The sequence below is a fragment of the Cynocephalus volans genome, chromosome 6 (genome assembly GCF_027409185.1).
Source record: "Cynocephalus volans isolate mCynVol1 chromosome 6, mCynVol1.pri, whole genome shotgun sequence".
Taxonomy (NCBI): Eukaryota; Metazoa; Chordata; class Mammalia; order Dermoptera; family Cynocephalidae; genus Cynocephalus; species Cynocephalus volans.
Window position 1 is genome coordinate 96382027 of NC_084465.1, and position 21357 is coordinate 96403383.

The 21357-nt window shown below is 59.0% G+C and overlaps 1 protein-coding gene across 3 annotated transcripts; it reads left to right on the forward strand.

The window, feature by feature from the left end:
- Positions 1-1521: 1521 nt before the first annotated feature.
- UBE2I (ubiquitin conjugating enzyme E2 I) lies at positions 1522-15446 on the forward strand. Of its 3 annotated transcripts, none has more exons than XM_063099639.1 (7): positions 1522-1583; positions 6475-6551; positions 6746-6829; positions 7744-7816; positions 12075-12184; positions 12307-12386; positions 14823-15446. In XM_063099639.1, the coding sequence occupies exons 2-7, from the start codon at positions 6486-6488 to the stop codon at positions 14884-14886; spliced, it is 477 nt and encodes a 158-aa protein (XP_062955709.1). In that variant the 5' UTR covers positions 1522-1583; positions 6475-6485; the 3' UTR covers positions 14887-15446. The 3 variants fall into 3 exon arrangements, with proteins under 3 accessions (XP_062955709.1, XP_062955711.1, XP_062955710.1); XM_063099641.1 differs by lacking the exon at positions 1522-1583 and adding an exon at positions 1764-1855; XM_063099640.1 differs by lacking the exon at positions 1522-1583 and adding an exon at positions 1962-2067.
- Positions 15447-21357: the final 5911 nt, after the last annotated feature.

Sequence of the window (21357 nt, forward strand, 5' to 3'; positions counted from 1 at the left end):
CACTTTCTTCCAGCAATGGCCACCACCTTTACTGGCCACAGCTATTTGCTGGTTCCTTCCTCCCACTACCCTGTGCAAACCTCCTGACATCCTCAAGAGAAAGAAGGTGCTGGAACCTGAGGCCCTTTCTCCTCACCAGGAAGCCCAATGGCCATGTGCCCCAGGTCAGGCTCACCTGGTGCATGTTAAAGATGCAGATTCCCAGGACTACTTCAGAGCTGGGGATCCAGAGAATGGGTGTCTCAGTCAAGCTCCTGATGACCTCGGCCCCGTGGGGGTACAGTCCCCAGGCCAGGTCCACACTGGGCCACCACAGGACCCAGGGGCAAGCAGCCCCTCGGCCATCAGTCTGTGAGAGAACTGCAACGGCCGCCTTCTGCTCAAGGGGGCCAGACCCTCTGAGATCCCGGCCACACCCTCTCTCTGGGCTGCTACTGAGGGCAGACCCCCTCCCCAGCCCAGCAGAGAACAACAAGACCCTGTCTCAGGGCTTGTAGCCATCCTCATTTTACCCTCCAGCATAAGAGTGACGGGGAACATGTGGAATCCAGCCACTGAGAGCGCTGGGCCAGACGTGGGGGATGGGCCAAGGGACCCTGGTCCCTGCCCTAGGAACCAACAGCGTCAGCACACTGCCAGCTGGGGAGCTCCGGGAGGAGGAGGGACGGGTGAGTGAATGAATGAAAGCAAGTCGCTGCCGGCGATCCAGCGGGCACACTCTGTCCTCGGCAGAGTTCTCCACCCCCACTCCTATTGTCCAGTCTGTCCCGGATCCCGAGTCCCTAGGGGCTGATTCCGGGTGGGAGGCTCAGAACACTTGCTATCGCCTGATCCCAAAGCACCCAACAAGCGGAGCGGGCACGGGCCCGGTGCCCGCTCCTCATCTGTTTTGTTTTCTGGGTTTTTCCTTGTTGTTTTGGCTGCTGGCCAGCACGGGGACGGAAACGGACCCTGGTATTGTCAGCATCGCGCTCTACCCACTGAGATAACCGGCCACGCACACCCTCTGTTGTCTTGGCTGGCTGGCACATGCCCATCTGTGAAATGGGCTGCAAGGCCAGCTCCCAGGGCGCGGGGTCGCGGGGACTGGGCGGACCGTGTCCCCGCGGGGCCAGGACAGGTTCGTGGAGGGGCATCCCCCGCGTTCGTGGCTGCACCGCCGGGGCTCGGGCTGGACTCGAGGGTAGACTCCAGACCTGGACCAAGGGAGCCGGCGGGGGTACCGACCGGCGCGACGCCCCTCCCCCACAGGCCCTCCGCCGCCCCTCCCCCGAAGGCTCGCTGCCTCTGCTCCCCTCCCCCAGCCGGGCCCGCCCCCAGGTTAGGGAGCGTCGGCACTTCGCCTCCCGTCGGTCGTGCGTGCCTCCGGCCTTTTGTACGGTGTCAGCTCATTGGGCGAATTCGACGGACGCCCCGCCCACGGCCCCGAACCGGCCAATGGCAAGGGGTTTCACAGCGCGCTGTGCTCGCGTCATCGTCACCGTCCTGCGACGCTGCAGGGGATCCTTAGGCCTCAGCGGTCTTTGCCCTCCCGGCCTCGGGTCCTGACCCCGAGGAGATCCCCGGGACCCGTGCCCAGACAGGTGCCCGTCGCGCATCCGGGGCGCACTTGGAGATCTCGGCCCCCTTTCTCACCCCACCGCTCGCCAGCATGTCCTCGAGTGCACACGCGCGCCCCGGAGCGGAGTTTGCTGACGCTCCCTCCCATCGGGGACGCGGCTCCTTTAAGGACGCAGGTGGCCGGAGCGCCGCCTGACTGGAAAGTCGCCCCCGAGCCGGGCTCCTGGGCCGGGTCCGGGGAGCGGGCTCGCGGTGGCGGGGCGCGGGCGGCGGAAGGCGCGGGGCGGCACGGGAGGTGAGGAGCGCGCAGCGGCGGCGGCCGCGCGCGGGCCCGGCGCGCGGCGGGCAGCCTGGCTACAGGCCCCGCCCGTGCGCCCCGCCCGCCCCGGGGTCCTGGGAGCGCAGGGTCCGCGCGCGGAGCGGCTCGGGGAAGTCCCGAGACAAAGGAGCGCCGCCGCCGCCTCGGCCCGCGCCTCGGTCCACGCCGCCCGCGCCCGGGCCGCCCAGGTGAGCGCGGCCGCCCCGCCGCCACCCCCGCCTCGCCCGCCGGGGCCCCCGCTGGACCGTGCGCCGGCCGCCCGCGTCCTCGGGCGCGGCAGGGCGGCGCGGGAGCCTCCGAGGCCGGGCCGGGAGACGCCCCGCCACCGCGCGCCCGCGGGTGTCGTCGCCGCGAGGGGCGCGCCGGCCTGGGGGCGGTGGGTGGCGGTGGCGGCGGTCCGGTGCAGCCCCGCCAGCCGGCCTGGCGCACGGCTCGTACCCGGGCTGGTTCCGCAGCTCGGAGCGGCCGCGCCCGTCTTCGGGGTTCCGCTGGTTCTTTCTCGTCTCTTCCCCGGGCGTTCTTCCTCTCAGGGACGTGTGGCCTCCGGGTGGAGAGCCCGTCCAATAGGAAGCAGAGGTGGGCCCTCGGTGTGTCCTGATTTGCTTGCGAAGGGGTCCCCTCTCTGGGCCTGCGGAGCGGATGCTGTCGTGCCTTTGTCTGGTGGGCCCCGAGGTCTGGGACCTTGCTTTAGAAACAGCCTGGGTCCTGGGACAGAGACCAGGTGCAGCCAGGTGTGAGCGGCCCCCGATGCAGAAGTGGATGCCGTCCCAAGCCTGGGGGAGTTTGCACCGGGTGGAGAAGGGGTAGCAGGGTCTTCTCATTCCAACCTGCGAGGGCGTCGTGCTACCGCCCATTTTACAGATGAGGAAGTCGAGGTTGGGGGAGATAAGCACGTTGCCCACACTCTCGCAGCCAGTAAGTAGTTCTCAAGTACGTGCTGTCAACCAGCAGCCTGAGATCTGAGAAGAGAGTACTTTAGACTAAAGTACGGGCTGCTGCAGGAGCCCTGGAGGAAGGCGGAGGGCGGACCTCCCGGCTGCGCCCGGAGTACCTCACCAGGCTCCTGTTCCTGCAGGACGTTTGTGCCTTGCTCCTCTCCAATAGTTAAGGGCTGTTTTTGTCTTTACATCAAAAAGGCTGTTCTGAAGCTCCTAGTAATACCTAATTGCTCATTAAGCGTCTCTGTTAATGGGGGAAGGCAGATTCGATTTTAAGTAGTATCTTGAGTGAGTGGTTCTGTCTCGTGGTTAAATTATAGCGGGTTGGCTGCACTCTCTCTCCTGGACGCCAGGAGGAATGGGAACACCATTCCCAACCAGGCTCTGCCTGACACAGTGCAGGTGTGCACCTGTGGCTCTTTGCCCTGAATGGTGCTGTGGTCGTCTTTGGAACTACTCTCTGGTAGCCGAGTGCTTTAGATCAGGACATCTAAGAAGCTGCAGGCCCAGGGAAGAGAAGCAGGAGACTGCAGGAGTAGCCTTCACTGCCTTTCACACCTGGGACCACGACAGCCAGGTGCTGGGACAGGGACCACTATGCGGCTTCATTTGGGCCTCAGAGCAGAGGGTGCAGCCTGTGGCAGAGTCTCAGCACCCGGGATTCCTCTGCTGGCCTCTCCCGCATCTTTGCCAGGCCCAGCCCCTCGGAGAACTCTGTCGGTTGGCTCCTCGGTGTCCAGAGCACTGGCCTGGGGCTTTCAGAGACCTGTTCTGGTGTCTGGCCCTGTTCAGTCTCGCTGGGGTGCTTACACCTCACTTAAACTGCGGCTTACGAGGCTGCTCATTGGCATCCATGAGTTCAGCAGATGCATCCTGCCAGCCCATGCTGTCTGCGTGTGCAGCTGCCCTCGGGAAACCCCCTCAGGTTGGGAGAGCTAGTGGGCAGGAATGATTTGGAAGCTGGAGTGTGCTGCCTCCTCGAGCCTGGGGGCAGGGGGTTTCAGGGCCTGTGGGTAGAGTTGGGCCCTGTCATACAGAAGAACCAGCTGAAGTGAAGGGTTTTCAGACATCAGGCTGTACACTGTAGCTGCCCAGCCGAGAGAGAACCTTAAAACATGACTTGTCCCATGCTCTGCTCAGCCCAGGTCTCCACGCAAGCCTTCAGGTCTGCCCCCACCCTTCCTGCTCCGCCTGCCTTGGGCCCTTGGACCCTTCTGTGCCTGTGCTCTGTGCCATGACTTTGCTGAGTGGTCACCTTGGTCAGCCCCCACCCATTGCTTAAACGGTGGTGCCCCCCCGCCTTGTCCCGCCATGAGATGTGGCAGAGGGCCACAAGGTGTGCCTTCCTCCATTTTCATACTGCTTAGAAGAGTGCCAGCAGGTAGTTCTGTGTCTTGTGAAGGACTGGATGTTCCAGAGGGAGGGGTGCTGACCCGGGGAAGCAGAGCCTTGGTGACCCCGAGCAGTCATGCGTGAAGGAGGGAGCAGGCATGGCCAGCTTTCCAGCATGGGGTGGTCAAGGAAGATTCTGGTTTGGGGCCAAGACTGATGTGATCTCTTTTCTACTTTGGATGGAATCTTGAGGTCGGGTGAGGTAGGAACCTTTCAAACGTGCAGGCTGGGGTCAGAGCACTGGCACAGAGGCCAGCAGCCCACATGGGCGCCCCTGCCTGAGTCCAGTCCCACGACTAGCAGCTCTTGACTTGAGGGCTCTGATTCTCTTACCTCCTCTTTTTCTTGTGAGATGTGAGTACACACATTTATTGGAGATGACCATGGTGGTGTAGCTCACGCAGCTTCCTGGACCCAGGGCTGGCAGAGGGCACTGGAGACTGCCTGCTGCTTCCTGTGACTGCAGCCCCAACCCCCGCTTCCACGCTGACTAACCTCTTGGGAAAAAGTCACCTGAGAGCCACCTAAACCTGAGTGTGGGCCCCACCCAGAGTTCCTGACTCTGTGGGTTCGTGAGAGATGGAGAATTTGCATTTCTAACAAACACCAGCTGATGTGGCCATTGGGCGCTGCACTACAGGGTAGCAAGGTGGAGTGGCACCTGGTTTAGCTGGTGTTTGAACACCTCGTGTGAAACACTGTGGGAGGTTTCTGAGCAGCAGAGGGTATGATTTGAGGTGGACATCCTGGCCGAGGTAGAGGCACAGGAGTAGTTCCCAGAGGGAAGTACAGGCCGGGCAGGCAGCTACAGCAGTGTGTGCTGGGTTGGGGACGTGGCTGGGGGTTGTGCTGCTCGGAAGAGGGGTCGGGGAGCTAGGAAGTGGCTGCCCTCATGCTGGCCTTGCTGTAGCGCCTCCAAACCCAGTGAAGGATCCCCACATTTTGGTTGCTGAAGGGCCTGAGATTGTATTTGGCTGTCAGACGTTTTCCCCCTGAGAAGCAGGGAAGCCTGTCACCTGGGACCCTCACTGGGCACCTGAAGGGCTGGGAAAGCTGCAGCCCACATACTTCAAAGAAACAACCACTTCGTCTCGTTCAAGCCTCATTTGATGTCTGAATACTGGATTTGGGGTTTTCTTTAGTGTTTCCGTGGATTTGATGACCAGCCCATGCTCAGGTTCTAGTGCTCCAGCGAATTTTGCAACCTCTAAGCACTGCTGCTTATGGGTTAAAGAAGTGGGTGACAGCAGTCTGCGGTCATGCCTGAGGTAGGGGCAAGGCTGCTGGCCCTTGCCTGCCCAGTAGTCCCCAGTGCTGGTGACATCTCCCTGGAGGTGCCCCTTCACCTGCAGTGACATGGTGCCACCAACAGGCTCCTGCTGGGGACCTGGAAGGCCGGAGGTGCCGAGCCTTGGGGGTCTCGTCCGAATGTGCCAAACTGGAACCTGACACCCACTGCTGACTCTGACCAGGAGTTTGAGCAGCCGTCCCCTGGGGCCCGGCTGTCCCATGAAGTCACAGGGCGGACCTGTGGACACATGGCGGGCAGCTAGAGGGACGGCAGGGAGGGTCAGCCTGCAAAGGCCTCTTACTCACATGGGGCTGACGGTTCTCTGCCCTGTGCTGCCTTTTTCCCTCTGTGGCCTTCACCAGTGACAGTTGTCCTCCTGGTTAGGCCTGAACCTAAATCCCAAGCCCCCAATTCTAAGCTGGGGACCCGGCAACCTCCCCGCATCTCCCTGCCCCTTGCTGGTCTCATACCAGCACTCCAGATGTCCATACCTTGTCCCTGCCTTTCTTACAGGGTCTGACAATGGGACTGGGACCCCATTGCCCCAACCCACTGCAGCGTGTGACCAGAGAGGTTGGGAAGGGTGTGCTCACTGTTTGTTGGAGGCGATCCCACTCTCCCCCACCATCCAGCAGCTGTGGCCTGGCCTCTCTGAGCCCCTGTCTCCTCACTGTGGAACAGAGGCCACAGCATGTATCGCAGAGCCCAGGAGAGGTGGGGAAAGGGGCGTCCCACCTGCTCACCTGGAAAGTTCTGGGAGGCTGCTGCAGTACCTTCCCTGGTGAACCCCGTCGGGTATCACTGAGTCCAGACCTGGAGGGCGGCGTGCCCAGTGCACAGCCTCTGCTGGTTGGGGCCATAGTCCACCTGCTTCTTGGGGACAAGCCTCTCTCCAAACCATGTGTGAGCGTCAGGGCAGGAGGAACCCAGGGTTTCCTTTCCTAATCCTGTGCTCTGCCTCCTCTCTATTCCAGGGACTTTGAATATGTCGGGGATCGCCCTCAGCAGACTCGCCCAGGAGAGGAAAGCTTGGAGAAAAGACCACCCATTTGTAAGGAGAGCGTTGTTTCTGTGTGCGGCAGAGTGGGCGCTTTCCCTGTGGCTGGAACCGTAAACTCCCTGCTGAGCGGGCATCCTGTCGCGTGCCTGTGCGCCAGTGGGCTGGCAGAATCACAGGCTCGTTCTCTGCGAGCAATAACGTGAGCTGCCACGGCGCTGATGTGCTCTTGTGCTGTTTTCTCTCAGGGTTTTGTGGCTGTCCCGACAAAAAATCCCGATGGCACGATGAACCTCATGAACTGGGAGTGTGCCATTCCAGGAAAGAAAGGGGTAAGAGCCGCCACTCGGGCTACGCTCACCTCCTGCTTGTAACAGCAGATTTGTGGGGGCAAAACTTCAGCAAAAAGCTCAGGTTCTAGTGTCGGTGGCAGCTGTGACAATCACAGTTGTCCTGGGTTATAATCACAACAAGTTAGGTGCCCTAGTGGAAACATGAGATCAGGAAGGAGAGCTGGCAAGGTGGAGGTAACACTGTGACCTGCAGAGGGCTGTTAGCTGAGAAGAAGCAGGCTGGCTGGTGGGAGGAATGGGACCCTGATGTGTCACTGGGAGTGCAGAGAGTCTTGAGGATTGGGTTGGGGGCGGGACCATTCATGGGGAGGAAGTTCCTGGCACGCTGGCTAGACACTCTTTCCTTCCACCTGTGCAGCTTTGTTCTGAAGATCAGATGAGCCCAGGCTGGTGCTTGCTAATAGTCCCCTCTCCCCTGAGTTAAGCGGTCTTCAGCAGGACTTGGCTTTGCCTGGGAGATGACGTGGTTTGGGTTCATGGTTTGTTTGAGGCTCCGTGGAGGGGCCCAGGGTGGATCCCCAGCCTTTGCTGAGAACATTCTCTGCCCCGCACATTAGGGTGAGGCAGAGGCACCGTGGCAGTCTCCCTCTCCAGGGGGAGTTGGGAAGAGGTGTGGGATCATGGGGCTGCACAGACGCCTTGTACAGGAAGGATCTGAGGGAGGGAAGAATGTCCCCAGGCACGGGGGGCACGAGCTGGTGGGCCAGTGTGGTGTGCCTGAGCTCATTGGCGCCCGCGCAGCAGCCCACAAGCTGCATACCCTCACTCGTTCTCTGAAGCCCGGCTCCTGCCTCTGCCAGCACCTTGGGTGCAGCGCAGGAGAGGCTGGCCCCCTGCAGGCCAGCCTGCAGCAGGCACGTAGTGCGCTTAACTGCAGCTTGTTTCCCCCCCAGACTCCATGGGAAGGAGGCTTGTTTAAACTGCGGATGCTTTTCAAAGATGATTATCCATCCTCACCACCGAAGTGTAAGTAGCGTGAAGTCCTAGGAAGTTGGCCTGTTCGTCGCGTTCCTACGGGAGATCAGGAGTTCTCTTCAAAGCATCGCAGTCCTCCTGGTGCACTGGTTATGTCAACCCTGTTGCTGCAAGTGGTGCTGGCAAAGGGGAGAGTGTCTGGCAGAGTCCGGGCTTTGATCTTTGATCCGCTCCCCGCCTGTAGACTTGAGTCTGCTGCTAGCCCTGAGGGTGGGGGTGTACGTGATAGACTTAGCCTCTGATCCCAGCTTTTGAGCCAGGAAGCTCCGGGGCCCTGCAGGGGGAACGATGGTGAGATCCAGGCTGCGGCTGCCTGGACTTGGTACACACAGCACCCCAGCCCTACCCAGGGACACCATGCAGAAGGACCACCGTGCAGAGCCTTACCCACACCTAGGCTGGTTCCACCCTACCCGCTGTTTGTCATGATTTCACACCCAGCTGATGGCTGCCTCTGCCACCTGGATGGACAGAGAGCTTAAACCTGCAGAGAAGGCGGTAGAAGACGGGCTGCTGCCATGTGTGAAATAGTGAGATCCTAATGCGATTCAGCAAAACTCGGGGGCGGGGTTTAACTCTTGTATCTGGAAATCAACAGGCACTGTCTGTGGTTAACTAATTGAGTGAACACGCACCCAGTGCTTGGACGAGCACCAGCAGGTGGTGAGGGGGGGATGTGTATGACTCTTCGCGCTCACAGTTGGTAAGTCGAGAGACGTGGAAGTGTGTGTCTCGTCATGGGCCAGAGAACATAGAACCGCTAGCTGGAGAGCTGTTCCATTCTGGACTGTCCTTTGCTATTTGGATTTCTTTGCCATGTGCATTAGTTAAAATGATTTCTTTTAATTAAGACAAGAATCTAAGAATGAGACAAACACTTGCTGTGTTGTTCCATTTGTTGCTTATAACGAAATGCCTCTAACTGGGTAATTTGTAAGAAAACAAAATTTATTGCTTACAGTTTTGGAGGCTGGGAAGTCCAAAGTCCAGGGAACATATCTGAAGGCAGTGGTGATGGTGACAGTCACACAGGGTCTCACATGGTAGAATGGCAGAGCAGAGAGAAAGAGTTCGTCACATGCTCTCCTCTTAAAGCCTTCAAAACCACACCCACAACTACCATTATTAATTCATTCACTAGGGCAGGGTCCTGACAATCCAATCACCTCTTCAAGGCCCCACTTTTCAGCTACCATAATATGACTTCCCACCCTCAACAGTTACGGGGTGACAGTTTTGGGGGGACATTCAATCCAAGGTACCTGCTCTCGTCACTTCTGTTCAACATGCTGGAATTCCAAGCAGGTGTGGTGAGGCAGGAAAGAATTGGGAAGGAAGACCAAGCCTGTGCCAGTGTCGTTGAAGTTGCCTCATGAGAGGTTAACGTGTGCAGATCTACTTGCAAGTAATTGCAACAAATGAAAGCTTTAGAACTGTGCCATTTAAGGGCCGGCCCGTGGCTCACTTGGAAGAGTGTGGTGCTGACAACACCAAGTCGAGGGTTAAGATCCCCTTACTGGTCATCTTTTTTTTTTTTTAAAAAAGAACTATGCCATTTATAATAGCGTCAGATACCTTGGAGTAAACACAACAGATCAGTTCAAGACCTCTGTACTGAGTGTTTCTGAGAGAGACCAAGGACAGCCTAAGCAGCACAGTCTGTGTTCCATGGTGGACTAGAAGATGCTATGTCATGCAGACATCATTCCCTCTGAGCTGATCTGCAGATTCCCTATGGTCCCAGTCAGAGGAGTTCTCAGGGGTTGGGCTTGTGAGGCACAGGCTGAGGTTCTGGGGAGAGCAGGATGGGCAAGGCGCAGCCCTCGCACACCAAGATCTGCCTCCAGACACAGTGACAGGGTCACCACATGGTGGTAGGGAGAAAGGCCAGCATACCCACAGAGCATAGTGAGGAGTACAGAAAGGCTGCATTTGAACAGCATCTCAGTTTGTGCTAAGACTGGCCCAATGGGATGTCGCAGTGGAAGAAGAGGGAATTCAGTTCTCCTTCCCACCATAGAAGCCATTCAGGTGGACTGTAGTACCTGGTGGAGAGGGGACAGTACAGCTTCTAGAGGAAGACACAGGAAGATATCTTCATGAGCTCGTCATAGGCACAGATTTCCTAACCAGCGAAGCACAGAAAGTGCTAACCATGGGGGAGATTGACCAGTTGGACTACATTGAAACTCAGAACATCTGTTCGTCACACAGCACCAGCGAGAGTGAAGAGGCAGCCACAGGGTAGAGAAATGTGTGTGTATCTCATCCCTTATCCTGAGTACACCCAGAGCTGCAAATCAGTATGAAGAAGGCAGACAACCATATTATGGGCAGGCCCTTCATAAAAGAGGCTGTCTGCCAGGCTGGGGAGCACAGGAAAGGACATCAACCACCAGGGAGCGGATGTCATACCCTGGCAGGACACAACCATACTGCACAGAAAGGCAGACGGCACTCTCACTGGACAGAGTGTAGATCCTAGACACTTCCCTTTGGAAAGCTGCGTGTCTACTAAAGCTAAACTTAATCCGCTGTGGGGCCTGGCAGCTCCACTTCAGTGGATACCCCATGGAGGGCCAGCCCATGAGCTTTGTTGGTTAGAGCTTGGTGTCATAACACCAAGTTCAAGGGTCTAGATCCCCATACCAGCCAGCCACCCCCCAAAAAAATTCTGTGGAGGCCCATGCATGTGTTCACCAAAGGCACAGACAAGAATGATTGTGACGTCTCCATTTGTAACATCCAAGAGCTGGGGACAGCCCAGGTGTCCACTGATGACAGGATGGGGAAGAACGTCCAGAGAGCACGAACAAGGGGACCACGTGTGCAGAGCACGAAGGATCTCCCTGCACGCAGGCAGGCGGAGGGCACAAGCCACGCTCACCAGTAGTAGGGCAGCCAGGGTGGGGGGAGCCAGGAGGCGGCTGGGGCAGGGGCTTGGATGCTGTGTTCACAGCCTGCACTTTCCTTGTATCATTGTTGCCAGAAGAAACAATTGGTAAATCAGATTAAATTAAAGTCAGGCACTTGTGTTCACCAAAAGATACAATTAAAAGAGCAAGCCCAGAGTAGGAGAAGATACTTCAAAACGCAACTGCAACTGAAGGAACTCTGGTATCGTTGATACAAGTCAGTAAGGGAGAACGCAATAGAAAACTGGCAAGAGACATGGACGAGGGCTTCTCCAAGGAGGAGCTGGTGTGTGGCCATGAGTGAAAGGTTCATCTCAGTGGGCCCAGGGATATACGCACTAGAGCCACGAGCGAAGCCACCTAGCGGGACTGCTGGAGTCCACGAGCAACGCCCCTGGTGCTGGCCATGCTGTGAAGTGGTGGGAACTCACAGACCTTGTGAGCCTGCATTTTCACGTGGAAACATGCATGTGCCAGGATTCCCATGCAGCAGCCTTGTTATGGCAGTGTACATGCGCTCCTGCAGTGCGGAGCTGAATCCCAGGGCAAAGGCAGGCAGTCCCTCCCACCGAGGCCCGCACAGCCTCGTGCAGAACAAGGAAGGCTGTAGGCATAGCACCAGGGTGTGTGCCCTCCAGAAGCCAGCAGCGGGGCAGGCATGGTGGGCAATGGTGAGGAGCTCTTTGGAGAGTGGTTGGTGTCGACAGATCTGTCCATCTCTGATCATTCACAAAGCTATACTAGACTTGTTGCACTTTTCTGGGTGTAATGATGTTTAAAAATAGAAAGGGAGATGTGCCTAGATAAAAAGATGAGAACTATCCTAAAATGGTCCCTGGGTAGGGCTAATTATGGCAAATTTTTCTGCTCTTTTATGAAGGAAGTACGTGGCGTCCTTAAAAGCCTGTGCTCTTTTGGAAGTGGGACGGTCTGCCTCAGAAACGCCTGCTCCTTTGGACGGGCCTTCAGAACTGCTGCCCTTGGTGCTCTCCTGCATTTCTTCTGGTCTGGCCTGGAGGGGCGGAGGGCATAGGTGGAGCTGTCCCAGCTCCCCACCCGCGGCCTGTGCTCTGCCCCCTTTCCTAGGCAGCGTCCTGGGGACAGACGTGCTCTCCTCTTATCTGCTCCCATGAGTCCTTCATGCTTTGCCCTCAGCGTGAGGAGCTGTGAGCTCTCCCTTCCCTGTCTCCTGTGGCCACAGCTTTATTTTCTGAAAAGTTCTTGGTCAGATGCCTGGCTACTGACAAGATGTCCCAGCACCGGGAGGGGGGGACGTTACTCTCTAGGACAGCAGCTGCCTCCAAAAAGCGTTTCCTCTCTTCCCCGTCATCCAGGTAAATTTGAACCACCACTATTTCACCCAAATGTGTACCCTTCGGGGACGGTGTGCCTGTCCATCCTAGAGGAAGACAAGGACTGGAGGCCAGCCATCACAATTAAACAGGTATGGAGCCTGCAGGTTGTGGTTGTCATCAGTAGCTAAGGCTGGCATCTCGCAAAAGTTTGCCTTTCAGACCGCAGACTTCCACCTGTGTTTTATTGTGTCTGTTCTTGTCTTTCACGCAGATCTTATTAGGAATACAGGAACTTCTAAATGAACCAAATATTCAAGACCCAGCTCAAGCAGAGGCCTACACAATTTACTGGTTAGTAGCAACTCTGGCCCCGCCGGTGGCAGCCCCCTTCCCTAGAAGTCCCAGCAGGCTGCCTGTCAGAGGGGAGCCATGAGACACAGGTGCAGCCTATGGGGGTGGCAGCTGGGCTCAACGCCACAAGGAGGAAGGTGGGGTAGCCCCGTGTGAGATAGCGAGGCACCCTGAGCAGCGTGATATGCGTGCATGAGGGGCCTGTGGAGGGCAGGGGTGGGTCACCAGAGCTGGTGTGGCTGGGTTTTGTTGGGTGGGGCAGTGGGAGGTCAGGTGACCTGGGCCCTCATAGGCTGCTATGTCCCTGTTGAGCTGAGGCCAGCTCCTGGGAGGGCCCTGGACATGGGCCTGAAGGAGATGGGCCACACTGAGAGGCAGGTCCAGCAGCATGGCCCTCTGGTGGGCATGGCCTGGTCAAGAAGGAGTGCACTCTGGTTTCCCATCACCCTGCTGCTCGGTGACCACCTCACATAGGCGCTGGGCTTCTGCCCATCACGATGAGGTGCTGCTGTGGCCAGGAGATCCCCATGGTCCTGCGTCTGCCATCTGTGCTGAGGCAAGAGGGCCTGGTGAAACCCAGTGCCGTGGGCAGCCAGGAGGACCCTCGCCCCTGAGCAGAGGCTCCAGGCTGGGCAGGGGTTGACCCACCCGCCCTGGCAGCAGAGGGCTCTTCCTTCCCTGGGGGCATCTCCTGAACTGAAGCTGGTCAGGAGGGGTAGGTCAAAGGCCAGATCTGCCCCTCTGAGCAGCTGGCCTGCACGGTGTGCAGGTGGCAGGAGGCGCATTTCTCCCTGGTGGCCGAGGCAGCACAGAGGTCCCCAGGCAGGGAGGGGAGCAGCGCTGGTCATAGGGCCCGGCATGCAGCCAGCCCCAACCTGACCCAGCTCTAGCCCCTTACCTTGGCATGGTCAGTCAAGCTGTCACTAGAACTGAGTCCACTGGGCGTAGCCTGACCTCCACGTGCGGCCGCCTGCTGTGTGCTGGCAATAGTGTGATGCGTTCACCCAGCGCGGGCGTGCAAGTGCAGCCCCTCTTGCCAGATGCTGCATCAGTTTTCCCAGAGTGTGTGCCGGGATCAGGAGTCACGCCCGGGAGGCACAAGCAGCTGTCCTGCCTACTGCCTGCTGTGTCTCCTCTGGCAGACCACAGCCCCAACTGTTTGGTCCCCCACTCCCTACCCTGGGCCGGGCCGTGGCACCGCCACTCTGCACCAGCCATGGCTGAGGCCAGGGCTCCTGGGCACGTGGCCTCGCGCTGCTGCGTCACCTGGGCTTGCTGCCTGCTGGGTCGTGTGCGCCTGTTCCCACTTGAACAAGATACTCTTTCTCCAGCAAACATCCACTTTAAATGTGCAGTCTTTTGAGAAGCGCGTTAGCAGGTTTCATATTCCTTTTTCCTCCCCTTTCCAGAAGGCCTCAGGCTTTGGGCCTTGCTCCTGCCCTGGGCAGGTGCCTCCATTGTTGAGCTGCAGGGCTGGGACTTGGCTGCTTCTACCCTGGGGCCACCCTGGGTGCAGCCCTTCGGGATGGAACTGGGATTAGGGGTGGGGTCCAGGTCCTCGGCCAGGGTGGGAGCACTGCCTGTTGTCTGGGGCCTGCCGGCCTCTACCACGGAGCTCAATGGGTGCGTGTCACTGGGTTCTGCCCTTGCTCCTGGTGCCACTGCAGCCTTTCTCGGGCTGTGGAGGAGAGGGCTCCCCTCCACACACCCGCACACTGTGGCATAGCTGAGGAAGGCCACACACTAGGCCTGGCTCAGTGCGGGTCTCAGACCAGCCCCCAGTGTGTCACGAGGCCCCTGAGGACTGCCACCCCCAGGAGCCCACTCCACGGTCCTCAGGGTCAAGCTGCTCCTTTACAGCAGCCTATCTACCAGATGCAGCATTGGCTGCCCGTCCCACCTGGCCTGGCAGCGCGGGCAGCCCCACTGTCCTCAGCCTGAGCCTCACGCCTGAGCTCTGCTGGCCCCAGCTCCAGCCCATTGCCCATGCCTCTGTCCCCAGAGCTGAAGGATGTGTGGTAAAAACCGACCAGAAGTTTGTGTCTGTTTTTGAAATTAGGAGCAGAGAACAGTGCCAAGCAGTATGTGTTTTCAGAATTATTAGCGCTGTCTCAAACTTACGAGGAAGGGGAAGATGCTGGTGGCTGGTTAAGGCTCTGGACTGGGCACAGGCTACAGCGTTGGGCTCCCCACACCATCCGGTGGGGCCTCTTTCCTCCCCATGGTGCTCTGTGGAGGTTGGGATGGCCACGGAAGCTGAGAAGGAAGGTCGCTGCCCCCCGTGCCAGCCCACCAGGTGCAGCCTTGGCCCTTGGGCAGGCCTCGACTCTGCTGGGCCAGCTCCCCACACCCCAGGCTCACACTTCTGCCGGCTCCGGGGCAGCAGGCTCGCCACTCACGCTCTAACGCGTGTCTTTTCTCTTTTGACCTCCTCAGCCAAAACAGAGTGGAATATGAGAAAAGGGTTCGAGCACAAGCCAAGAAGTTTGCGCCCTCATAAGCAGCAACCTTGTGGCAGCGTGAAAAGGAAGGGATTGGTTTGGCAAGAACTTGTTTACAACCTCTCTGCAAGTCTAAAGTTGCTCCGTACAGTCACTAGTCTCCGGGGGAGGGTGGGGCGGGCGCCACGGTCCATTTCCGCCACTGGTACACGGTCTCGATTCGCTGAATTGCCCCGTTTTTCATACAGGGTCTCTTCCTTCAGTCTTTTGTATTTTTGATTGTTATGTAAAACTTGCTTTTATTTTAATATTGATGTCAGTATTTCAACTGCTGTAAAATTACAAACTTTTATACTTCAATAAGCCCCTAAGAGCTAGTTTCCTCTGCTCTCGGATGCAGGCATGCTTCGCGTTAGAGCCGCACTTAGCCTCTGGCTGGCTGTATGAAAAGGAAATCAACTGCGCCCCCGCCTCCTCTCTCTCCAGCATTGGGTTGTGTTGCTCATGAGCCTCAGATCCAACGTCAGCCGGCATCTGGTTCTGCGTCACTTCCTTTGTGTTTATATGGCGTTTTGTCTGTGTTGCTGTTTAGAGTAAATAAACTGTTTATATAAAGGTTTTTGTTGCATTATCATCATTGAAAGTGAGGGGCGGCCTGCCCAGCCTCCTGCTCCCAGCTTCAGAGCCACCTCGCTGAGCACCAGCTTCGCGGTCTGGGCCCAGGACCAGCCACTAGGAGCTCTTCGCATGGTCTCTGCTTCCGGACGCGCCCAGGCCCACGTGGCTGGCTGTCCTGGCTCTTTTTACATAGGACTGCACACAGGAGTGGTGTGTTGAGACCTTGTTCTCCCTGCCCGGGTCTTTGGGCTGTGGAGCACTAGGCAGAACTCAGATCTAGTCAGGTCGGAATTGGCAGCAGACCCTTGTAAAGCATGCAGGTTACGAGTTGGTGCATGTACTGCCTTGGGCACTCTTGCAGCAGCTCAGTCCAGACCAGGGCTGAGGCCAAGCGAGGACCACTGTCCAAGCAGCTGGCTGGCCTGGGTGCACCCTCCTCAGTGGCCAGGCCACAGCGATGGAGCCTTGCCTGTGGATGTAGCAGCACCTGCCTGCCTTCCCTGTCTGACTACTGCATGCCCTGCAGGCGGCTGCCCCAGGGCCTCTGCACACCATTCCCTCGCATCCCCAAGGAGGCAGCCTCACACCCTGTGAAGGACTGGAGCTTCCTCCAGCTGCTCTCGGGCACCTGAGCCATGGCCCCTCCAGCGCCTTCCCAGCCTGCACTTGGCCCCTGCCCCTGGGTGGCAGTGGACAGGACCCTGGACACCCCCAGGGGCTCCTGGCCTGGGTGTTGTGTTGGCACCAAGCACCCTGTGAGTCCACTGTCCACACATGCTCCTCTCCCTGAGGCCCAGCAAGACAGTGGTGGTGGAGATGGAGCAGCAGACAGGACAGGCCCAGTTCTTGAGACCGAAGGCCCAGGGCCAGCCCTGCCACTCTGGAGGACCCTCACAGTTGGAACGGGGACACTGGTGCCCAAGTACACAGACCAGCAGGGGGCAGGTTGGTTCTGGGTTGGGCGATCCCCAGAGGAACGAGGAGTGGCTGGTCGTGAGGCGCCCTGGGAAACTCGAGACCCCGGGAGGGCAGCCCCCATCGTTGTGTGTCCAACCGCCACAGGCCAAGAGTCTCGGTGGAGGTTAGGGAGCTACAGGAGGCCCAGAGCCAGCACTGTGTCCGGTGGCTCAGGTGCGAGTGCCTTGTTTGCTTTCTAAGCTGTGTTCTGTGGGTCGCTGAGCTCCTCGCTTGATTTTGCAGTTGGTTTGTAACAGAGGACCTTACCTGGGGAATTCAGCCAGATTGTATATTTGTAGCCTGCTCCCAGAATGTCTTATTTTGTAAAGACTGAACTACATTTAGTATTAGTTACACATGTATATGGTTAATATATACGGAAATTCAATATATTTTATAGTTAAAGTATTCTAAAGTAATTGATGTTTCTAGCAAACTGTAGCGATTCCAGCTAATGAAATGTTTCTTTTGTACCACAGTCCTTGGCTTAACAATGATGTGAATCTTGTAACATGAGAACCATGAAACGTGATGTGATCATCCTGTGTTTAATGTAAGAGAAGCAAGAATGTTCCCAGCACAAGGCGCCTCATAACAAGTAAGGGATTGTGGGCGATACATTAACCACTGTATCTACGAATCTTCTAATTAAAACATTTCCACAAACCGCAGCCTGTGGGGTGAGTCCTTTTCTTGCCCTGTCCCTGGCTTCCCTGGGCTGTGGGTGGGGAGCCCACCAGGGCCATAGAGGCTGCCCTCCACCCCCAGGCTCCATCCTGGTCCTGTACTGCCTCAACCCAGGGGAGGGTCCCCCCGCTGCCCCCATGGCCTCCAGCACCCAGCATTGGATACTCAGTGGCCAGATGTCCCCCTTGAGCCAAGGCCAGATGCCCCATCTCTGGTCTCGACTGCTGTAGCAGAGTCTCTCAGCAGGGACGCTGTCCTCATAGGCAAGTGCTCAGTTGAGACCCTGGCAGAGCTCTTGGCCAATTGGCCAGTGCCTGGCTGGCTGGAGCTTCTAGCTGCCTACAGGCCGTTATGCAGGTGCAGACAGGGAACCCGCCCCAGGCAGGACCAGCGGCCAGGTGGCTTGTGGTGACTATACTCATCCACCAGCCACCCCCCACATACCCCCTGTTCCCTGTACTTGGGGCCAGCTGGGACAAGGGAGGCTCAGACACCTGACCCCACCTAGGGCTACCGTGTGCTCAGAGCCCTTGGCCAGCTCCTGGCCAGGCTGTTTGTCCCCTAACCTCTCCCTCACCTTCCTGGACTTCCAGCCCAGGCTCTGGCCGCATCCTTGGCCTGTCCACCTGCAGTGGGCAGCCCTAAAGCTGCATGGGCCCCATAATCAGTGCTAGCTTGAGGTTACCATGGTAACAAACTGCCAGGTTAGAGGGCCGAGCACTGACTTGAACCGGTCTGAGCCAGCTCCTGCCAGGAGGGCCCCAGGAGTACTGGGTTTTGGGTCTGTCCCCAGTCGACCCTGACACTGCGTGAGTCTGGGGGCACCCTGCGGTACGGGCTCAGGAGATGCATCTGGAGCTGGAGGCTGCCTGCCTGGTGGGGGGGACCCTTGACAATTGGGTGGGAAGGGGCTGGAGTGACTGGTGCCATTTCCCCTGCCTGTCTCCCAGCTGGCCCAGAGATACCTGCATTTGTCAGGAGGTCTTTTTATCTGAGCTCTTAGGGAAAAATAAATGCACAAGAAAACCACAGGGTGGGCTTTTCCCTCCTGGACCTCTGCCTTCCAGGCAAAGCCATCTGTGGCCTTCCTCCAGGATGCCCTCTTCTGAGGGAGACAGGGTCTCACCCCTTGAAGGGGGTCTTGCCTTTGAGGAAGGAATCTGGAGCCCTCAGAGCCAGGGACAAAGGTGCCTTCAGCTCTGCCTCCTGGTGTGGCCCTTGATCTCTGCCCCCGCCTGGCCCCCTGCAGAGGGGTGAGAGCAGGAGGGGGCCCTTGCTGGGTAGTGGCATGTGGCACACCTGCCCCCAGGCCAGCTCTTTGCATGCAGGCCTCACAGACAGCGGCAGGGCTGTCCTGCCAGCTGGGCTCTGTCCCCCCAGTGGCCTTTGTTTTGTGACTTTGCAGGGCCTCATCCTGGGCCCATCTCTCTGCCCCTCACAGATCTCAGACCCGCAGTGGCACCGAGGCCTGCCACAGTCTAGTCACCTCCAGCCAGCTCCACCTGAGCTGGTGCAGGAACCAGCGACTCGGCCAAGAGGCCAGTCATAGGCCAGACCCCAACCCCTAAAGCCACCTCTGTTCCGCCATCCGGTCTACCCCAGCACAGGAAGGGGGATGGGGTCCTCCAGCCCCAGGCCAGGCAGGGTCTCTGTCTAGTTCTCCTTTCCCTGCCCTTGTCCTTAGGGGAACTGGGGGCGGGGTGGGGAGGAGCTTGATTTCTGGGGAGCTGTGCCTGCCTGACTTCAGTCTCAGAACAAGTCAGGAGAATGAAGGAATCGGTCACTCATTCATTCACCAACCCCTCACTAAATACCTGTGGAGGGAAGAGTCCTGGGAATTATCCTATCCTGGGGAAACTGAGGCCCAAGGCTGCATTTGAGACCCAGCCTGTAGCTGTGTGGCCCCAGACAAGCCACTTGCCATTTCTGGACCTCAGTTTCCCTACCCGTAAAAGAGAGTGGCAAGGGGTCTCCAAGGGCCCCCCCAGACCAATGGACTGCAGTGTTAGCCCTAATGGCCAGCACCCCTGTGGTGGGAGGCTGCACAGAGCAGGGCTCCTTCACCGGCTGAGCAGCTGCCCCTCCTAATTTCCTGTTTACAGCAGTCAGTCTCATTCCTTCACCCTAAAACCAATATGATCACCATGGCAACTACGCCGTGTTTGTTCCAACAGGTTGGCAGAACCTGACGCAAGACTGCCAGGATGCAGGGTATCAGCTCCAGGATCCTGGCCCAAGACCTGCCACCCCTTGGGAGGGACATTAGCTACCCCAGTCCCAGCTCTCATCCCCTGCAGAGGGAGGCTGAGGAACATTTGGTGGGTACCAGCTCCAGGTCCCTCCCCTGCTCACCTGCCCTATCTCTGTCCCAAGCAGTGGATGTATTTCCTGAGCCCCCAGGCCTCCAAGCATTTACCTGGCTGTGCTGCGAAAGGAGGGGGGCAGGCCCAGGGCCTGAGTGTCCGGAAGGAGGACCCATCCCACCCTCCTACTTCCCCCCATCCTGCAGTCCTGTCTCCTCTCCTGGTGTGGGGCTGGGCATGTATGTGAGCGAGTTGGGATCCAGAAGCCAAGACAGAAGGATGACCCATCGGAACAGCGGCCACCCCATCCACCTGCTTCCTCCCTGGGCTCCACTCTCCAGCATGCAGTGAAGAGACAGCAGCTGGAGGGGTGCCCAGAAATGAAAGGCGCAGGCAGGCCTGGAGCCCACTCCAGCCTCGGCTCTCCCCTCGGCTCAGCTGACCCCCAGCCTCCCCAGAGTGGAGTGGGCTCCAGGCCTGCCTTTTCTGCCTCTCACGCTGGCTGGAATCCCATCATTTGGAACGGGACATTTGGGGTGACAACTTCAAATCAAAGTCTGATGCCGCCAGCACCAAGGTGCTGCCAGGGTCCAGTGGTATCTGGCCAAAGGCAGGGCTTGGATCCAGAGGCCCAAGTCTGAGACCCTCTGGGCAGCCCCAGGACGAAGCTTAAGGCCAGTTTTCCCTGTGTGGTCCCAAGACCCAAAGCCTCTAGCAGGAGCTTGTTAGAAGTGCAGATCGTTGGCCGCAGGGCAGACTTTCACAGAAACCAGTAGGTGGGGTCAGGCCCAGCAATCTTTTCACAGGCCCTCCAAGTGACTGTGGTGTGGCTCAAGTTCCAGAACCACTGTGCTGGAGACTGAGTGGGCAACGGCCCCCCGGAGAGGGGCTGGGAGGGTGGGGCTGGGAAGAACGCTGCGGGGCATCCAGCCCAAAGCCCAGGGCTTCCAGCTGGCCGTGACCGGACAAGAGGCCCAATCTAGGGCCTCACCTGAGCCAACCTGGGAGAATCACCCCAGCAGGCGATCAAGGTTGTCGTGGGGTGTCCTGGGTTGATGCCTGCAGAACGCCCCCTCCCCGGGTGCGGACTGTCCCCTTTGAGAAGAGAGCGCGGTGGTGTCCTCAGATCCAGGGCCGCTCCAGGTTGGTGCAGGGGACAGCGCTGAGCTGGGAGGGCGACCCCCGAGATGGCTGCGCAGCCTTTCGAGAAAAGACTGCGCTGCGGCCCGGGCTAGTCATCTTCGGCTTGGTGACTGGCTTCCCTGGGGCCCCGGGGAGGAGACCCCGCCTAAAGGGAGGCAAGCGCGGCCAAGCGGGGTCCGAGACGCAGAGTGGGGCTTGCTCCCCTCTGCGCACCCACCTGTGGGTTGACTGACGGCCCCGCAGCCCTGGGGAGGGGGCTCCCGGGCCAGCCTCAGGGCACAGGGACCCCTGCCGGGTCGGCCAGGCGGGCTGTGCGGGCCGGAGCCGCTGCGGGACGAGCGCAGTCAGGCCCCGCCCCGCCCCGCGCCCCCGCCCACCCGCCCGCAGCGGCGCGTTGCCCCGCAGAGACAGGCGCAGTCGTCCGCGCGCGCGGCTGCGAGCGATCGCTGTGCCTCGACGTCCCGGAGCCCCGAGCGCGGCCCGCGGTGAGTGACGCGAACCACCGCCCGGAGCCGTCGGGCCTCCATCGGGGCTCGGCCCGCCGCCCACCTGGAGGGACCGACAGAAGGCCGCCGCCCCCTTGGGCCCTGGTCCCGCCGGTGCCTGCGCTGCTCTCGCCGCGGATTCCCGGGGGTCGGGAGGGAGGCCTCCGAGGCAGGGGGTAACGGGAAGGTCGCGGAGACGCGCCCTCGGTCCTGAGGAAACTGAGGCCACGCATGCAGGCCGGGGCGGGACCTCGTGGGCGTCCCTACTGCGGCTCCATCCCGCGCCCCCACCTCGGAGCGCGCAGGAGCGGGCGGGGGAGGGATCAGGCGGCCAGAC